The following is a 12,962-nucleotide window of genomic DNA, read 5'->3' as shown; positions in this document are numbered from 1 at the left end:
CGTCTCCTTCCACTCAGAGGGGAAAGGATGGACCCCAGTAGAGGGTAAACAGCTGTTCTCAACATGTGTCCCAGAGCAAAGGATTATGGGTAACATCTGTTTTAAAGAGGGGGTATTATGCTTTTTTCAGTCACATAGCACCAGTCTATATCACACTACAATGATGACCAAACCTTCTGTTGGTCTGTAAATGCAGTAAATTAGAATAACTGACTTGTATAAAATGTCTCTCTCAAAATGGCTGTAGTGAATGTCTTGAAATAGGCCTCTGTCTCTTTAAGAACCTCTGAGCCTTTCCGACACACCCCCTCCACACGCTGTCTGTGGCATCAGTGGGGAGGGGGTTCTGCTGAGGAGCAGTGCTTGGTTACTCGGCTGGTGACGAAAGCTCGGAGGCGTCTCCAGGAGGTGGGGGCGTTCCTAGGAGGACTCAGGCAAACCTATCCCTAAAATGGCCGCCATCAGAGTTTTTACAGATTACTCAAAGATACGTGAATGTGCCAAGGCAACACTTCAGGCATGTTTTTGATGAGGGAATGACATAATAACATGAAAAAGTCCATTTTGCATAATACCCCCCCTTTAAGGACTCTTGACTCTGTAAATGTACAATAGCAGAACAAGAGTTTGTCTCTTTTTCAGTAGTAGTAGTAGTATGGTAAATGGTAAATGGTCTCAACTTATACAGCGCTTTTCCACCTACATTAGGCACTCAAAGCGCTTTACAGCAAGGATCCACTCACCCACTCATACTCTCATTCATACACCACTGTACGCAGACACTGGGGGCAATGTGGGTGAAGTGTCTTGCCCAAGGACACAACGACAGTGTGCACTTTCAGGAGGTGGGATTCGAACCCCCCGACCTTCCGATCACGAGACGACCCGCTCTACCATCTGCGCCACTGTCGTCGTAGTAGTAGTATAGTGTCAAATGTTGTACAGTTGTTGTTTAATGGCATAAAGCACTTTAGCCTTATTTATTTTTTATCATTGCAAAATGTGGTATATGGCCGTTGTGACGCCCCATTTGAACGCTAAGACCTGCCAAATTGATTGTAACTGTTTTGTCACTGCATTTTTGTCACATTTTCAAAGCGTTTTTGTCTTTTTTTGTTGTGTTTTCTGTCCGTTGTTCATTGGTTTTTTGTGACTTTTTTTGTTGCGTTGTCATCGTCGTCATTGTCGCTATCGTTACGCTTTTTTCAAAAAGGTTTTAGATTTGGGTAATGCCGGACTGGAGAAAATGTGCTCGGTTCATGCATAAAGCAGTCAAGTAGAAGTTGCTGTCAAATTTGTCATTGGTGCCAGAGGAAGAGCTGTAGTAGTAGTATTAGGAGTTTTGATTGTCTTCCCCGTTTTGACAGTAGTAATGACAGTCATATCTGGAAAGTAGAACCAGCACTAATACTTCAGTCGGTTTCTGCTTACTTATTGATATATTTACTAGTTCTTATAGATTTCACTCATGTCAGAGTACTTTAGGTTAGAACAACTACTCTGAATTCTGCTACTGTAACTGCTAATAGTAGTGTATACAGCACATCTACTACTAGAACTACTACGCACAGTACTTCTCGATAATCACTAGCTCTCGTAAACGTTTCCCGTCCGAACAGCTGTATGGTGCAGCCTCTTGTCCTGTGCCTCCGTTTCTGTTGCAAGCTCATTCTTCACACATGGGTCATCTCTGAGTCACGGTTTTGGGGCTGGAGTTAAAACTGGCCCGCCTGAGGATGAACAAACAGTCTGGAGAGAGGGGATTCTGCATGGGACCAGAGAGAGAGAGAGAGGGGGGAAAGGGAGCAGGGTTGAAACACTAAAACATGGATTGTAAAGGACTTTTGGGACTAATGCTGTGGCTCAGAGTCACCGGGACTTTCTCTGCTGTGGTTCAGTGGACGGAGTTAGAAGAAGCAAAGGTAGGTGTAGTTTTGCTGTGTGTACTGTAGTGACTCAGGGTCTTGTGTGTTTCCTAAATGGAGATGATTTTGTTTACACCCAACAATAGACCCTATGTTAGACCTTTTGTTGGTCTGGAATTCTGGATTAGACCTGACTTAACCTCTTAACTCCCGCCTGAACCGAGAGCATTTTCTCCGGTTCAGCTTTACCCAAATCCAGTAGGCCAGTGTAACACCTCATTTGAAAGCTAAGACCTATAAAACTAAATTCATCTTTTTCCTCACATCAGCAGATTTTTTTCATCACTTTTTTGTCCAAATTTTCATCCATTTTTTCTCTATTTTTCAGCAATTTTTTCTCACTTTCTTGCCAATTTTTTGTCCATTTTTGTAACTTTTTCGTCCATTTTTTCTATTTTTTGTCACATTTCCATCATTGTTTTCGTTTTTGTATGACCCAGAGCAAAATGCCTCATTGTGAAGTGGAGATTACTCGCCTGCACAGTCGTCCCCACGACTACATCCACAAGATCAACACTTGATTCAGGCACATATTTGTTTCACTGTAGTGGTTTGCAAAAATAGTAATCAAGTCTTCACACTTTGTTTTAGTTTCAATTTATTTTTATTTTCAAATAAAACATCACTATGTAATGTGACCAAAGTAATAACTGCTTACACTTGTATTGTGCTTTACAAGCCTGTGTCACAAGTTTCTCAAAGTACTGTAGTTATTATTCATTCTCTCCACACTCTGTGGTGGTGAGCTTCATTTACCACATGGCTATAATGTGTTTATATTCTGATCTCTTATGTAAGTGCCCTCTGTTGGAATTATTTTTTATTTATTCAAATTGCCCCCTAGTGGCTGGAATGAGTAAACTGGTTATTTAGTTAAAATATCCTAACTCCGCACAGGAATGGGCTAGAGACTTTTTTTTGGCCCGCGGGCCGTAGTTTGAGGACCCCTGCTCTAGAGGCAATGGTTCTCATCATGTTTCTTCAGGAGGACCCATCTTCAGTTCATCATGATGAGATGGGACCCAGAATGAAGAATTAAGGTGTGACCCGCTAATAATGTAAAGGGCATGCACTTATATCATTTTCATTATAAACAGAACCCTCAATGTTCAAAGCTACAAAACACAATTTTGACACTCATCTAGCTTCTGTTACGAGGCTGACACATCATCTGCATACCCTCTGTAGAGTCCAGTATGTTATAGTCAACCAAATCCAAAGTTATTCCTTTTGCAAAACAAAACAACAAGATACATAAATTATTATCTTTTCCCCCTCAAGGCTTATTTGAATAAGTTTGGCTACATGGAGGATTCGCAGGACCCCGACAACCTGGAAGACATTATTGAAGCCCTTAAGTAAATCCCTTTGTTGTGCATTATTATGAAGAGACATCCAGTGTATAACAAATCTGTGCTGATTCAGGGTGTTTCAGAGGGCAAACGAGCTGCCCCCTTCAGGAGAGCTGGATGAACAGACTCTGGAGGTGATGAGGAGTCCGCGCTGTGGCATCGAGGACCCGTTCAACAAGAAACAGCACAAGTACAGGGTCATGGGTGAGACGCTTTACAGATTGTGTTGTGTCTTAACCTCTTAACTCCCGCCTGCACCGAGAGGATCTTTTTCCGCACGTCAGATTTTTTTTTTCCATCATTTTTTTGTTGGGTGTTCAACTCATTTTTGTAACTTTTTCGTGAATTTGTTTCACATTTTTGTCATTTTTTTGTCATTTTTTTGTCATTTTTTTGTCAATTTTTGTATTTTTTTGGTCAAATTTTGTAAAAAAAAAAAAAAATCGTCATTTTTTATCACATTTTTGTCATTTTTTTGTCATTTTTTGTCAATTTTTTGTATTTTTTGGATCAAATTTTGTCCCGTTTTTTTGTCATTTTTTGTCACTTTTTTTTTTTTTCGTCAATTTTTTCCATAAATTTTTTGTCATTTTTTAGCAAATTTTTGTCATTTTTTGTGACATTTTTGTAACATTTTTGCCACTTTTTCATCAATTTTTCGTCATTTTTTTCTCAATGTTTTGTCACTTTTTTGTCACATTTTTGTCATTTTTTGTCATTTTTTCGTCAATGTTTTATCACATTTTTGTATTTTTTGGGTCAAATTTTGTCCATTTTGTCATTTTTTTGTCAATTTTTTCGTCAATGTTTTGTAATTTTTTATCAAATTTTTGTCATTTTTGTGACATTTTTGTGACATTTTTGTGACATTATTTCCACTTTTACATCCATTTTTCGTCATTTTTTTCTCAATGTTTTGTCACATTTTTGTCATTTTTTCGTCATTTTTTCGTCAATTTTTTTTTTTTTTGGTCACAATTTGGTCATTTTTTGGTCCATTTTTTGTCAATTTCTTGTGACATTTTTGCCACTTTTTCATCAATTTTTCGTCATTTTTTTCTCAATGTTTTGTCACTTTTTTGTCACATTTTTTTCATTTTTTTTGTCATTTTTTCGTCCATTTTTTATCACATTTTTGTCATTTTTTGGTCAAATTTTTGTCATTTTTTGGTCACAATTTGGTCATTTTTTTGTCAATTTTTTGTCCATTTCTTGTGACATTTTTGCCACTTTTTCATCAATTTTTCGTCACTTTTTTGCCAATGTTTTCTCACTTTTTTGTCACATTTCCATCATTGTTTTCGTCTCAGTTTTGTTGCTATTTTCACACCTTTTTTCCAGAAGCTTTTGGACTGGGGTAAAACCAAACCGGAGAAAATGTGCTCTGTTCAGGTGGGAGTTAAAAGGGTTTAAATGTGTGTACAAATGAAGAGGAAGTGATAATCTGGAAAAGGTTCCCTGTCCACAGCACTGCACTCATATAGGACAACGGGTCCAATCCAGAGAGCACATTTCTCTATGGTGACAGTAAAGCATACCTGTAGCTTTGCTGTATCATCCCTCCTTTTTTTCTCGCAGGACGTTGGAGGAAGCGCACCCTCACGTACCGTATAATGAGCTGGACTCCGGACATGACCCAGGCAGAGGTGAGGTCTGCTCTCCGTGCTGCGTTCAAGTATTGGAGCGATGTGGCACCTCTGAGCTTCCGGGAGGTTGACTTTGGATCAGCAGACATCAGGATATCCTTCCACACGAAAGGGGGAACCTGCCCCGTGCCCTTCGACGGACGAGGTCAGAAACATGGCATTAGCGACCATAAGATAATCTGTTTCCTTGTAGAAAAAGATTCAATCTGTCAGAGGTGGGAGTTAGTCACTAAATGCAAGTCTCGAGTCAAGTCCAAGTCGTGAAGGTCCAAGTCTCAAGAAAGTCCAAGTCAATCGGTCATGGGGTCAAGTCAAGTCAAGTCAAGTCTTGCTTTAGCCGGCAAGTCACCTCAAGTCACAAACGCCAGCGTGTTTACTTTTCATGTGTTTAATCTTGAAAATAATAAGTGCTTTTTCAAGATACTGTAATTTTGAAAATTTAGGCTAAAATCAAACTTTTGAAAACTCATGGATTTGGATTTAAAGTCTAATTAATATTTAAATGCCACAACAGTCAAAATATATGTATTATAAATGAACAGTTTATGTACAAAATAGCTGGGACAGCATTTTAAGGAAGGGGGTCCGGGGGTCGACTTAACAAATATGAAATATAGTATTTTAAATATGAGCTGCTTTTCCCTGCAGTCTGAAAGATAAATATAAAATAATGTTTTTAGTTTTTTAGTTTTTCTGTCAGTGGTTCCCCTGTACTGCCCCAGCCCCTGTATACTCGGATTCGCCCCTGCTCAAAGTAGATTCTGCGCAGCCTTCAGTCCCGCTGTCACTGGGCTCTGTGCGGATGCGTAAAATAACCACTAAATGCTGTAAACTTTGTGTGAACGCCTTAAAACATCGAAAAGCCCCAATATTTCTGTTGATTAATCAGCTCTTACTCATCGTCGTTCTCGAGGCCGTCTGTCTGCACTGTAGGTCCAGTCCATCGTTTTCCCGTCCGTAAATCTCCACCTCTTCACTCTGTTTAGAAAACTTTTAATGCACGTATTTCGATGTCGTATTTCCTCCTGCCTTTACCTGTATTGATTAGTCGGGAAACCGAACACGCATGTGGCTAATTACCATAATGTAAACATAGATGCGCCGTTTTTACGCAATGAATCCCGATCTTTCGACAGTTTCACTCAAATAAATAATAACTATAAAGTCACAGCAAGTCATTGAGAGTCACTGGCCTCAAGTCCAAGTTAAGTCTCGAGTCACAAACAGCAAGTCCCAAGTCAAGTCAAGTCTTTTTGCCGCTTTGGTCAAGTAAGTCTCAAGTCCTGAAAATTGCGACTGGAGTCAAGTCATGTGACTCGAGTCTCCCACCTCTGCAATCCGTCATCGTTTTACAAACCATCTCTTCTCCTTGGTAAAAAACCTGCCCTGGTCCACAAGATCTCCTGGCCACCTCTTTAGACATGCCCCTGCTTATAAACTCCTAAACATCCTCAATAAAGATAATTTGTCAGCTCTCTCTCCTGCAGGGCACGTCTTGGCCCACGCTGAAGCCCCAGAGTCCGGTGTCGTGCACTTCGATGAGGACGAGCTGTGGACCGAGGGCTCGTATTTCGGTACGAATCTGCGCATCGTGGCGGCGCATGAGATCGGCCACGCCCTGGGACTGGGTCACTCTCAGTACAGGAGCGCCCTCATGGCTCCCGTGTACTCCGGGTACAGGTTCAACTTCAGACTGCACTCCGACGACACGCGGGGAATCCAGGCGCTCTACGGTAGGATTTTGGAAAACGTTTGGTGGTTATCTTTGTGAACTGTCAGTCTTAAACATGGCGTACTTCTCCCTTGAAGTAAGCGTGTTGTTTTAGTTATTCTTTACCTTCTTTAACCTCGTAACTCCCGCCTGAACCGAGAGCATTTTCTCCAGTTCAGCTTTACCCAAATCCTGTAGGCCAGGATTTGAAAGCTAAGATCCATCATTTTGGGGGGGGGGGGGGGGGGGGTTTCAACTAATGTTTGTAACTTTTTTGTAATTTTTTTGTCAAATAGTAAATTTTTTCACATGTTCATCATTTTTTTGTCAATTTTTCATCTTTTATTTGTTATTTTTTGTCATTTTTTTTGTCATTATTTGTCATTTTTTTGGACAATTTTTTGTCTTTTTTTTTTGGACAATTTTTTGTGACATTTTTGCCACTTTTTCATAATTTTTTCGTCAATTTTTTGTCCATTTTTTTACACTTTTTCGTCAGTTTTCGTCAGTTTTTGTGACATTTTTGCCACTTTTTCATCATTTTTTTGTACATTTTTCGCCTTTTTTTTCATCATTTTTTCGTCAATTTTTTGTACATTTTTCGTCATTTTTTCATCTTTTTTTGTCATTTTTTGTCATTATTTGTAAAATATTTTGTCCTTTTTTTGTCAATTTTTTGTGACATTTTTGCCACTTTTTCATCATTTTTTCATCATTTTTTTGTAATTTTTTCGTCAATTTTTTGTACATTTTTCGTCTTTTTTTTTTTTGCACTTTTTTTGCACTAAATTGATCTTTTTCCTCACATTATCAGATTTTTTTCATCACTTTTTTTGTTGGGCAGTCATCTCATTTTTGTCAAATTTTCGTGACTTTTTTGTCACTTTTCCGTCCATTTTTTTGTTTTTTTGTCACTTTTTTGTCAAATTTTTTGTCACTTTTTCGTCAGTTTTTTCTCACTTTTTTTTTCACATTTTCATCCTTGTTTTCGTCTCACTTTTGTTGCTATTTTCACACCTTTTTCCCCAGAAGCTTTTGGACTGGGTTAAAGCTGGAGAAAAAGTGCTCGGTTCAGGTGGGAGTTAAGGAGGTTCATTTAAAAACATGCTTCATAAAACCACCGCCTGCTTTTCATTTCTTCGACTGGGTGCAGTTGGTGCGCAGTATGGCTTTACCACCACTTTTGTTCCAGGTAAGCGCATCTCAAGTCCGCTGGCCAGCCCCACTCCTCCCGAGAACTCCATCCCCACTCCGAGCTCCGGACGTGTCCCAGACCCCTGCACCGCCAGACTGGATGCCATTATGCTCGGTAAGTTCCTATGTTAATGTAGAGGATATGCAGATGATGTCACAGCGTGGCAACAGAAGCCAAACGAGCTTGGATTTTTATTTTCTCAAAGATCGACCATTTCCTCACCTCCGTTCCTTTTGTTTGCCTCAGGGCCGTGGCGAAAGACCTTCGCCTTCAGCAGAGAGTTCGTCTGGACCATCTCAGACTTCGGACACAACGTTCCCATTCGGATTGACCGATTGTGGAAGGAGGTGCCCGGAAACCTCAACGCTGCCGTGCACTCGCAACGGACCAACAAGACGTACTTCTTTAAAGGTAAAATGTGTCAAGAGCAGTGGTTCTCAACCTTTTGGAGCCGCGACCCCCATTATAACAGGTTAAAGGGGTTCGTGAGAAATCGGAACATTTGCCTACATAATTCTTAACGTCTTAACTCCCGCCTGAACCGAGAGGATCTTTTTCCTCACATCATCAGATTTTTTTTCCTTCATTTTTTTATTGGGTATTCAACTCATTTTTGTAACTTTTGTGTTATTTTTTTGGGTCAAATTTTTATCAATTTTTTTTTGTCACATTTTTATCACATTTTTGTCATTTTTTCGTCAATTTTTATCAAATTTTTGTCACATTTTTGTCATTTTTTTGTCAATTTTTTATCAAATTTTTGTCCTTTTTTGTCACTTTTTTGTCACATTTTTGTCATTTTTTTGTAATTTCTTCGTCAATTTTTTATCAAATTTTTGTCCTTTTTTGTCACATTTTGTCATATTTTTGTCATTTTTTCGTCAATTTTGTATTAAATTTTTGTCCTTTTTTGTCACATTTTTGTCACATTTTTGTCATTTTTTTTGTCAATTTTGTATCAATTTTTTGTCAATTTTTGTCACATTTTTATCAAATTTTTGTCATTTTTTCGTCATTTTTTTAATCAAATTTTTGTCCTTTTTTTGTCACATTTTTGTCATTTTTTTCGTCCATCTTTGGTCAATTTCTTGTGACATTTTTGTGACATTTTTGCCACTTTTTCATCACTTTTTTTCGTCACTTTTTTGTCAATGTTTTCACAGCTTTTTTCCAGAAGCTTTGGGGTAAAGCCAAACTGGAGAAAATGTGCTCGGTTCAGGTGGGAGTTAAGGGGTTAGAAAATGGCTATAATCAAATTCATCAAATTACGAACATATAATGGCACTCTGGTACAATAGCACACACATGCGACAATAAAATATTATAATATACGCTAAAAGAAAGTAAAAGAAGTATGTATATTTTATCTACATGATCTGGCGACCCCCAAAATAACTTGTCCTCATGTTGCAGGGAATAAAGTCTGGAGATACACAAACTTCCTGTTGGATTATGGCTACCCCAAACCAGTGAAGAAGATCCCAGCGAACATCGACGCCGCCTTTTACCTCGAGAAGAACAAGAAACTCGTATTTATCAAGGTACACAATATGTATTATTACCTAGTACTCAAGAAGTATGAAGTATCAGGGCATAAGACCATGAAATGTTAGAGTAGTGTGGTAATAGCTATAGGCTCCATCTAGGGAATGTTTTTGGCTGGCTTCCTATTGGTCAGTGTCAGGTAAAGTCTACTTCCTGTCAGCATTTTAAGCTGAGGGTGCTTCATATTTATTTCAGATAGTGGTGCTAGTTTAGCATTTGTCAATGTCAAATGAACGTCAAATGGCGACAGTTATAAACACAGAAGTCTCTCCCAGTTAAGTATTTAAATCCTGTGAAAAGTCCAGCAGCTGCATATGTTCTGCCACAGACTGTTATACAGTGTGTCCTTCAGTGTTCATTTCGTCGACTAAATTATTTAGTCTTAATTTTAGTCAAAGTGATTTTATTGACGACTAAAATTGGACTAAAACTAAATTAAAGCAGTACTAAGTAACTTATTTACCTTAATAAATCCTTCCCGTAGTCCCTGTGGGGGTAATACAAGTGTTTATGGGATGATTGGAGGGTCTTTCATCTCCCCCTGGTGTCTCTGGACAGAAAACCATGTTTGCAACTTTGCTGCCACCGGTGCGGAGAAAGCAATACACACTAATGGAATCACAAAGAAGAAGCTAACATGCTAACGGGCAAAGCTAACTGTGGGCTAACGTCACTTTAAACAGTATTTACAGCCAAGTTTGAGTGAAAAAAAATATTTCCATTGTATAATTGGATGCACAGTAACCCTCTCTCCCTTCACCTTTCCTGACAGCGTCGTATTTACTCCCCAAGACAATTAATAAGTTAAAAAATCGTAACTTGCTACTACACCTGCAGTTGCGCTTATGGCCTCTAGGGGCAAGAGTTACTTAGTACTGCTTTAAAAGTTTTTCATGAGACTAAAACTATAACTAAAATGTCCAGATATTTTAGTCGACTAAAATAAGACTAAATAAAAATGAAAAGGAGAGACTAAAATCATCCAAACTTCTCTTGACCGTCTGAAAGAGCCTCAGATCATGTAAATTCACTGCCAAAGGATCAGCTCTGAGCTTTGTTCATGTGGAGCAGCTCCATGAAGTCGAGGACCTTGATTAAATATGATTAGAATGAATATTATCAATGCAAAGTCGACTCAATTAGTCTTAATTTTAGTCGACTAAATTGACTTGCAATTTTAGTCGACTAAAACTAGACTAAAATTGAAACGTTTTTTTTGACTAAATCTTGACTAAAATTAAATTACATTTTAGCCAAAAGACTAAAACTAAAATAAAATATGTTGTCAAAATTAACACTGATGTCCTTATTTCAACAAGAGCTAACTTGCCATTGGAATAAACACAAACAGGAAGTGAGCATCATGCAGCAATGAAACACTGCACAGACACACATAGACATAGCAATGTGTACTGCATACTGTGTAGTATGTGGAAGGCGTGTATTTCCAAACGTAATCTCTTCACACCCACCTGAAGCGAGCACATTCTCTCCGTTTGGCTTTTCCCAAATCTAAAATCTAAAAACACAAACAAGCAACAAAAAAAACACGCACACAAAGTGATGACAAAGCAACAAAAGATCCACAAAAAAGCCACCAAAGGGACGACAAAAAGTGACAAAAACAATGAAAAAAAACGCTTCAAAAACATGACAAAACTGTGGCGACAACGCAATAAAAACGCTACGATCAGTTTTGTAGGTCTTAGCTTTCAAATGAGGTGATACCCTCCCCTATGGGCTGTAAACTCTCCAGTCAAGACGCTTAAGAGGTTAAAATCCTATTACTATTTTTGGGTAGTGGTTGGCACTCTCGTATCAAAGCAAGAACGAACAAAGCTAGAATCCTGCCTCAAACGGGGCCTTTCACTTTGCATGTTCTCCCTCAATAAAGACTGTCTAAAAGTTCTTCTGTTTCCTTCACCCACGACCCTTCACTGTGCCAGGGCTCCAATCACTGGCAGTGGGACGAGCTCAAGTACAACGACATGACCCGCTACCCCAAGCTCCTGTCGATGCTGCTCAGCGGGGTCCCGTCCAGCCCAGACGCCGCCTTCACCTGGACCAACGGCAAGATCTTCTTCTTCAAGGGCGACTCCTACTGGCGAGTGAACGACATGCTGCGCGTGGACCGAGGATACCCGCTGAGCAAACGGGAGAGGTGGATGAGATGCTAGGCTTTCATCACAGCCACAGTGTTATGACAATAAAACACTTGCCCGGGCACGTGGGGGGCGTATGATGAGCTGCACCCGTTATACCGCTGTTTACGCCGCTTTGATGTGCAAATGTGTCGTTTGCATTTTGAGGAATTAGAAAAGGTGTGCCTGCTGTGGGAGAGGGGAAAAAAGCACTTAACTTCACTGGAGCCAAGCTTTAACCTCTTAACTCCCGCCTGAACTGAGAGCATTTTCTCCAGTTCAGCTTTACCCAAATCCTGTAGGCAACACCTCATTTGAAAGCAAAGACCTAAACTAAACTAAATTGATCTTTTTCCTCACATCATCAGATTTTTTTTCATCACTTTTTTTGTTGGGCAGTCGTCTCATTTTTGTCAAATTTTCGTGACTTTTTCGTCAAATTATTCGCATTTTTTTGTCAAATTCTAATCACTTTTTTGACCATTTTTTGTCACTTTTTTGTCACTTTTTTGTCAATTTTTTCTCAATTTTTCGTCAAATTTTTCTCACTTTTTTGTCCATTTTTTTGTCATTTTTTTATACATTTTTTTGTACATTTTTTGTCGCTTTTTCATCCATTTTTTCTCAATTTTTCGTCAATTTTTTCTCCATTTTTCGTCAAATTTTTCTCAATTTTTCGTCAAATTTTTGTCACTTTTTAGGCAAATTTTTGTCACTTTTTTGTCCATTTTTTCTCAATTTTTCGTCAAATTTTTCTCACTTTTTGTCAAATTTTTGTCTCTTTTTTATACCTTTTTTGTACATTTTTTGTCACTTTTTCGTCCATTTTTTCTCAATTTTTCGTCAAATTTTTCTCACTTTTTGTCAAATTTTTGGTCATTTTTTAATACATTTTTTCTCAATTTTTCGTCAATTTTTCCTCACTTTTTTCACATCTTCATCCTCGTTTTCGTCTCAGTTTTGTTGCTATTTTCACACCTTTTTTTCCAGAAGCTTTTGGATTGGGGTAAAGCCAAACTGGAGAAAATGTGCTCGGTTCAGGTGGGAGTTACCACCTCATTTGAAAGACCTACAAAATTAAATTGATCTTTTTCCTCACATCATCAGATTTTTTTTCATCACTTTTTTTGTTGGGCAGTCGTCTCATTTTTGTCAAATCATTCGCATTTTTTTGTCAAATTCTAATCACTTTTTTGTCCATTTTTTGTCACTTTTTTATACATTTTTTGTCACTTTTTCGTCAAATTTTTCTCACTTTTTTGTCAAATTTTTTGTCATTTTTTTATACATTTTTTGTCACTTTTTCGTCAATTTCTTCTCACTTTTTTCACATCTTCATCCTCGTTTTCGTCTCAGTTTTGTTGCTATTTTCACCCCTTTTTTCCAGAAGCTTTTGGACCGGGGTAAAGCTGGAGAAAATGTGCTCGGTTCAGGTGGGAGTTAAGGG

At 38.5% G+C, this 12,962-nt stretch overlaps 1 protein-coding gene across 1 annotated transcript; it reads left to right on the top strand.

The window, feature by feature from the left end:
* Positions 1-1,760: 1,760 nt before the first annotated feature.
* Positions 1,761-11,636, top strand: mmp19 (matrix metallopeptidase 19). The gene is made up of 9 exons (XM_079582292.1): positions 1,761-1,922; positions 3,207-3,283; positions 3,351-3,481; positions 4,856-5,068; positions 6,411-6,656; positions 7,827-7,943; positions 8,076-8,240; positions 9,243-9,370; positions 11,321-11,636. The coding sequence occupies exons 1-9, from the start codon at positions 1,827-1,829 to the stop codon at positions 11,549-11,551; spliced, it is 1,404 nt and encodes a 467-aa protein (XP_079438418.1). The 5' UTR covers positions 1,761-1,826; the 3' UTR covers positions 11,552-11,636.
* Positions 11,637-12,962: the final 1,326 nt, after the last annotated feature.

Source organism: Gobius niger, assembly GCF_951799975.1.
Source record: "Gobius niger genome assembly, chromosome: 24".
NCBI lineage: Eukaryota > Metazoa > Chordata > Actinopteri > Gobiiformes > Gobiidae > Gobius > Gobius niger.
This window is presented reverse-complemented; position numbering and strand designations above follow the sequence as displayed.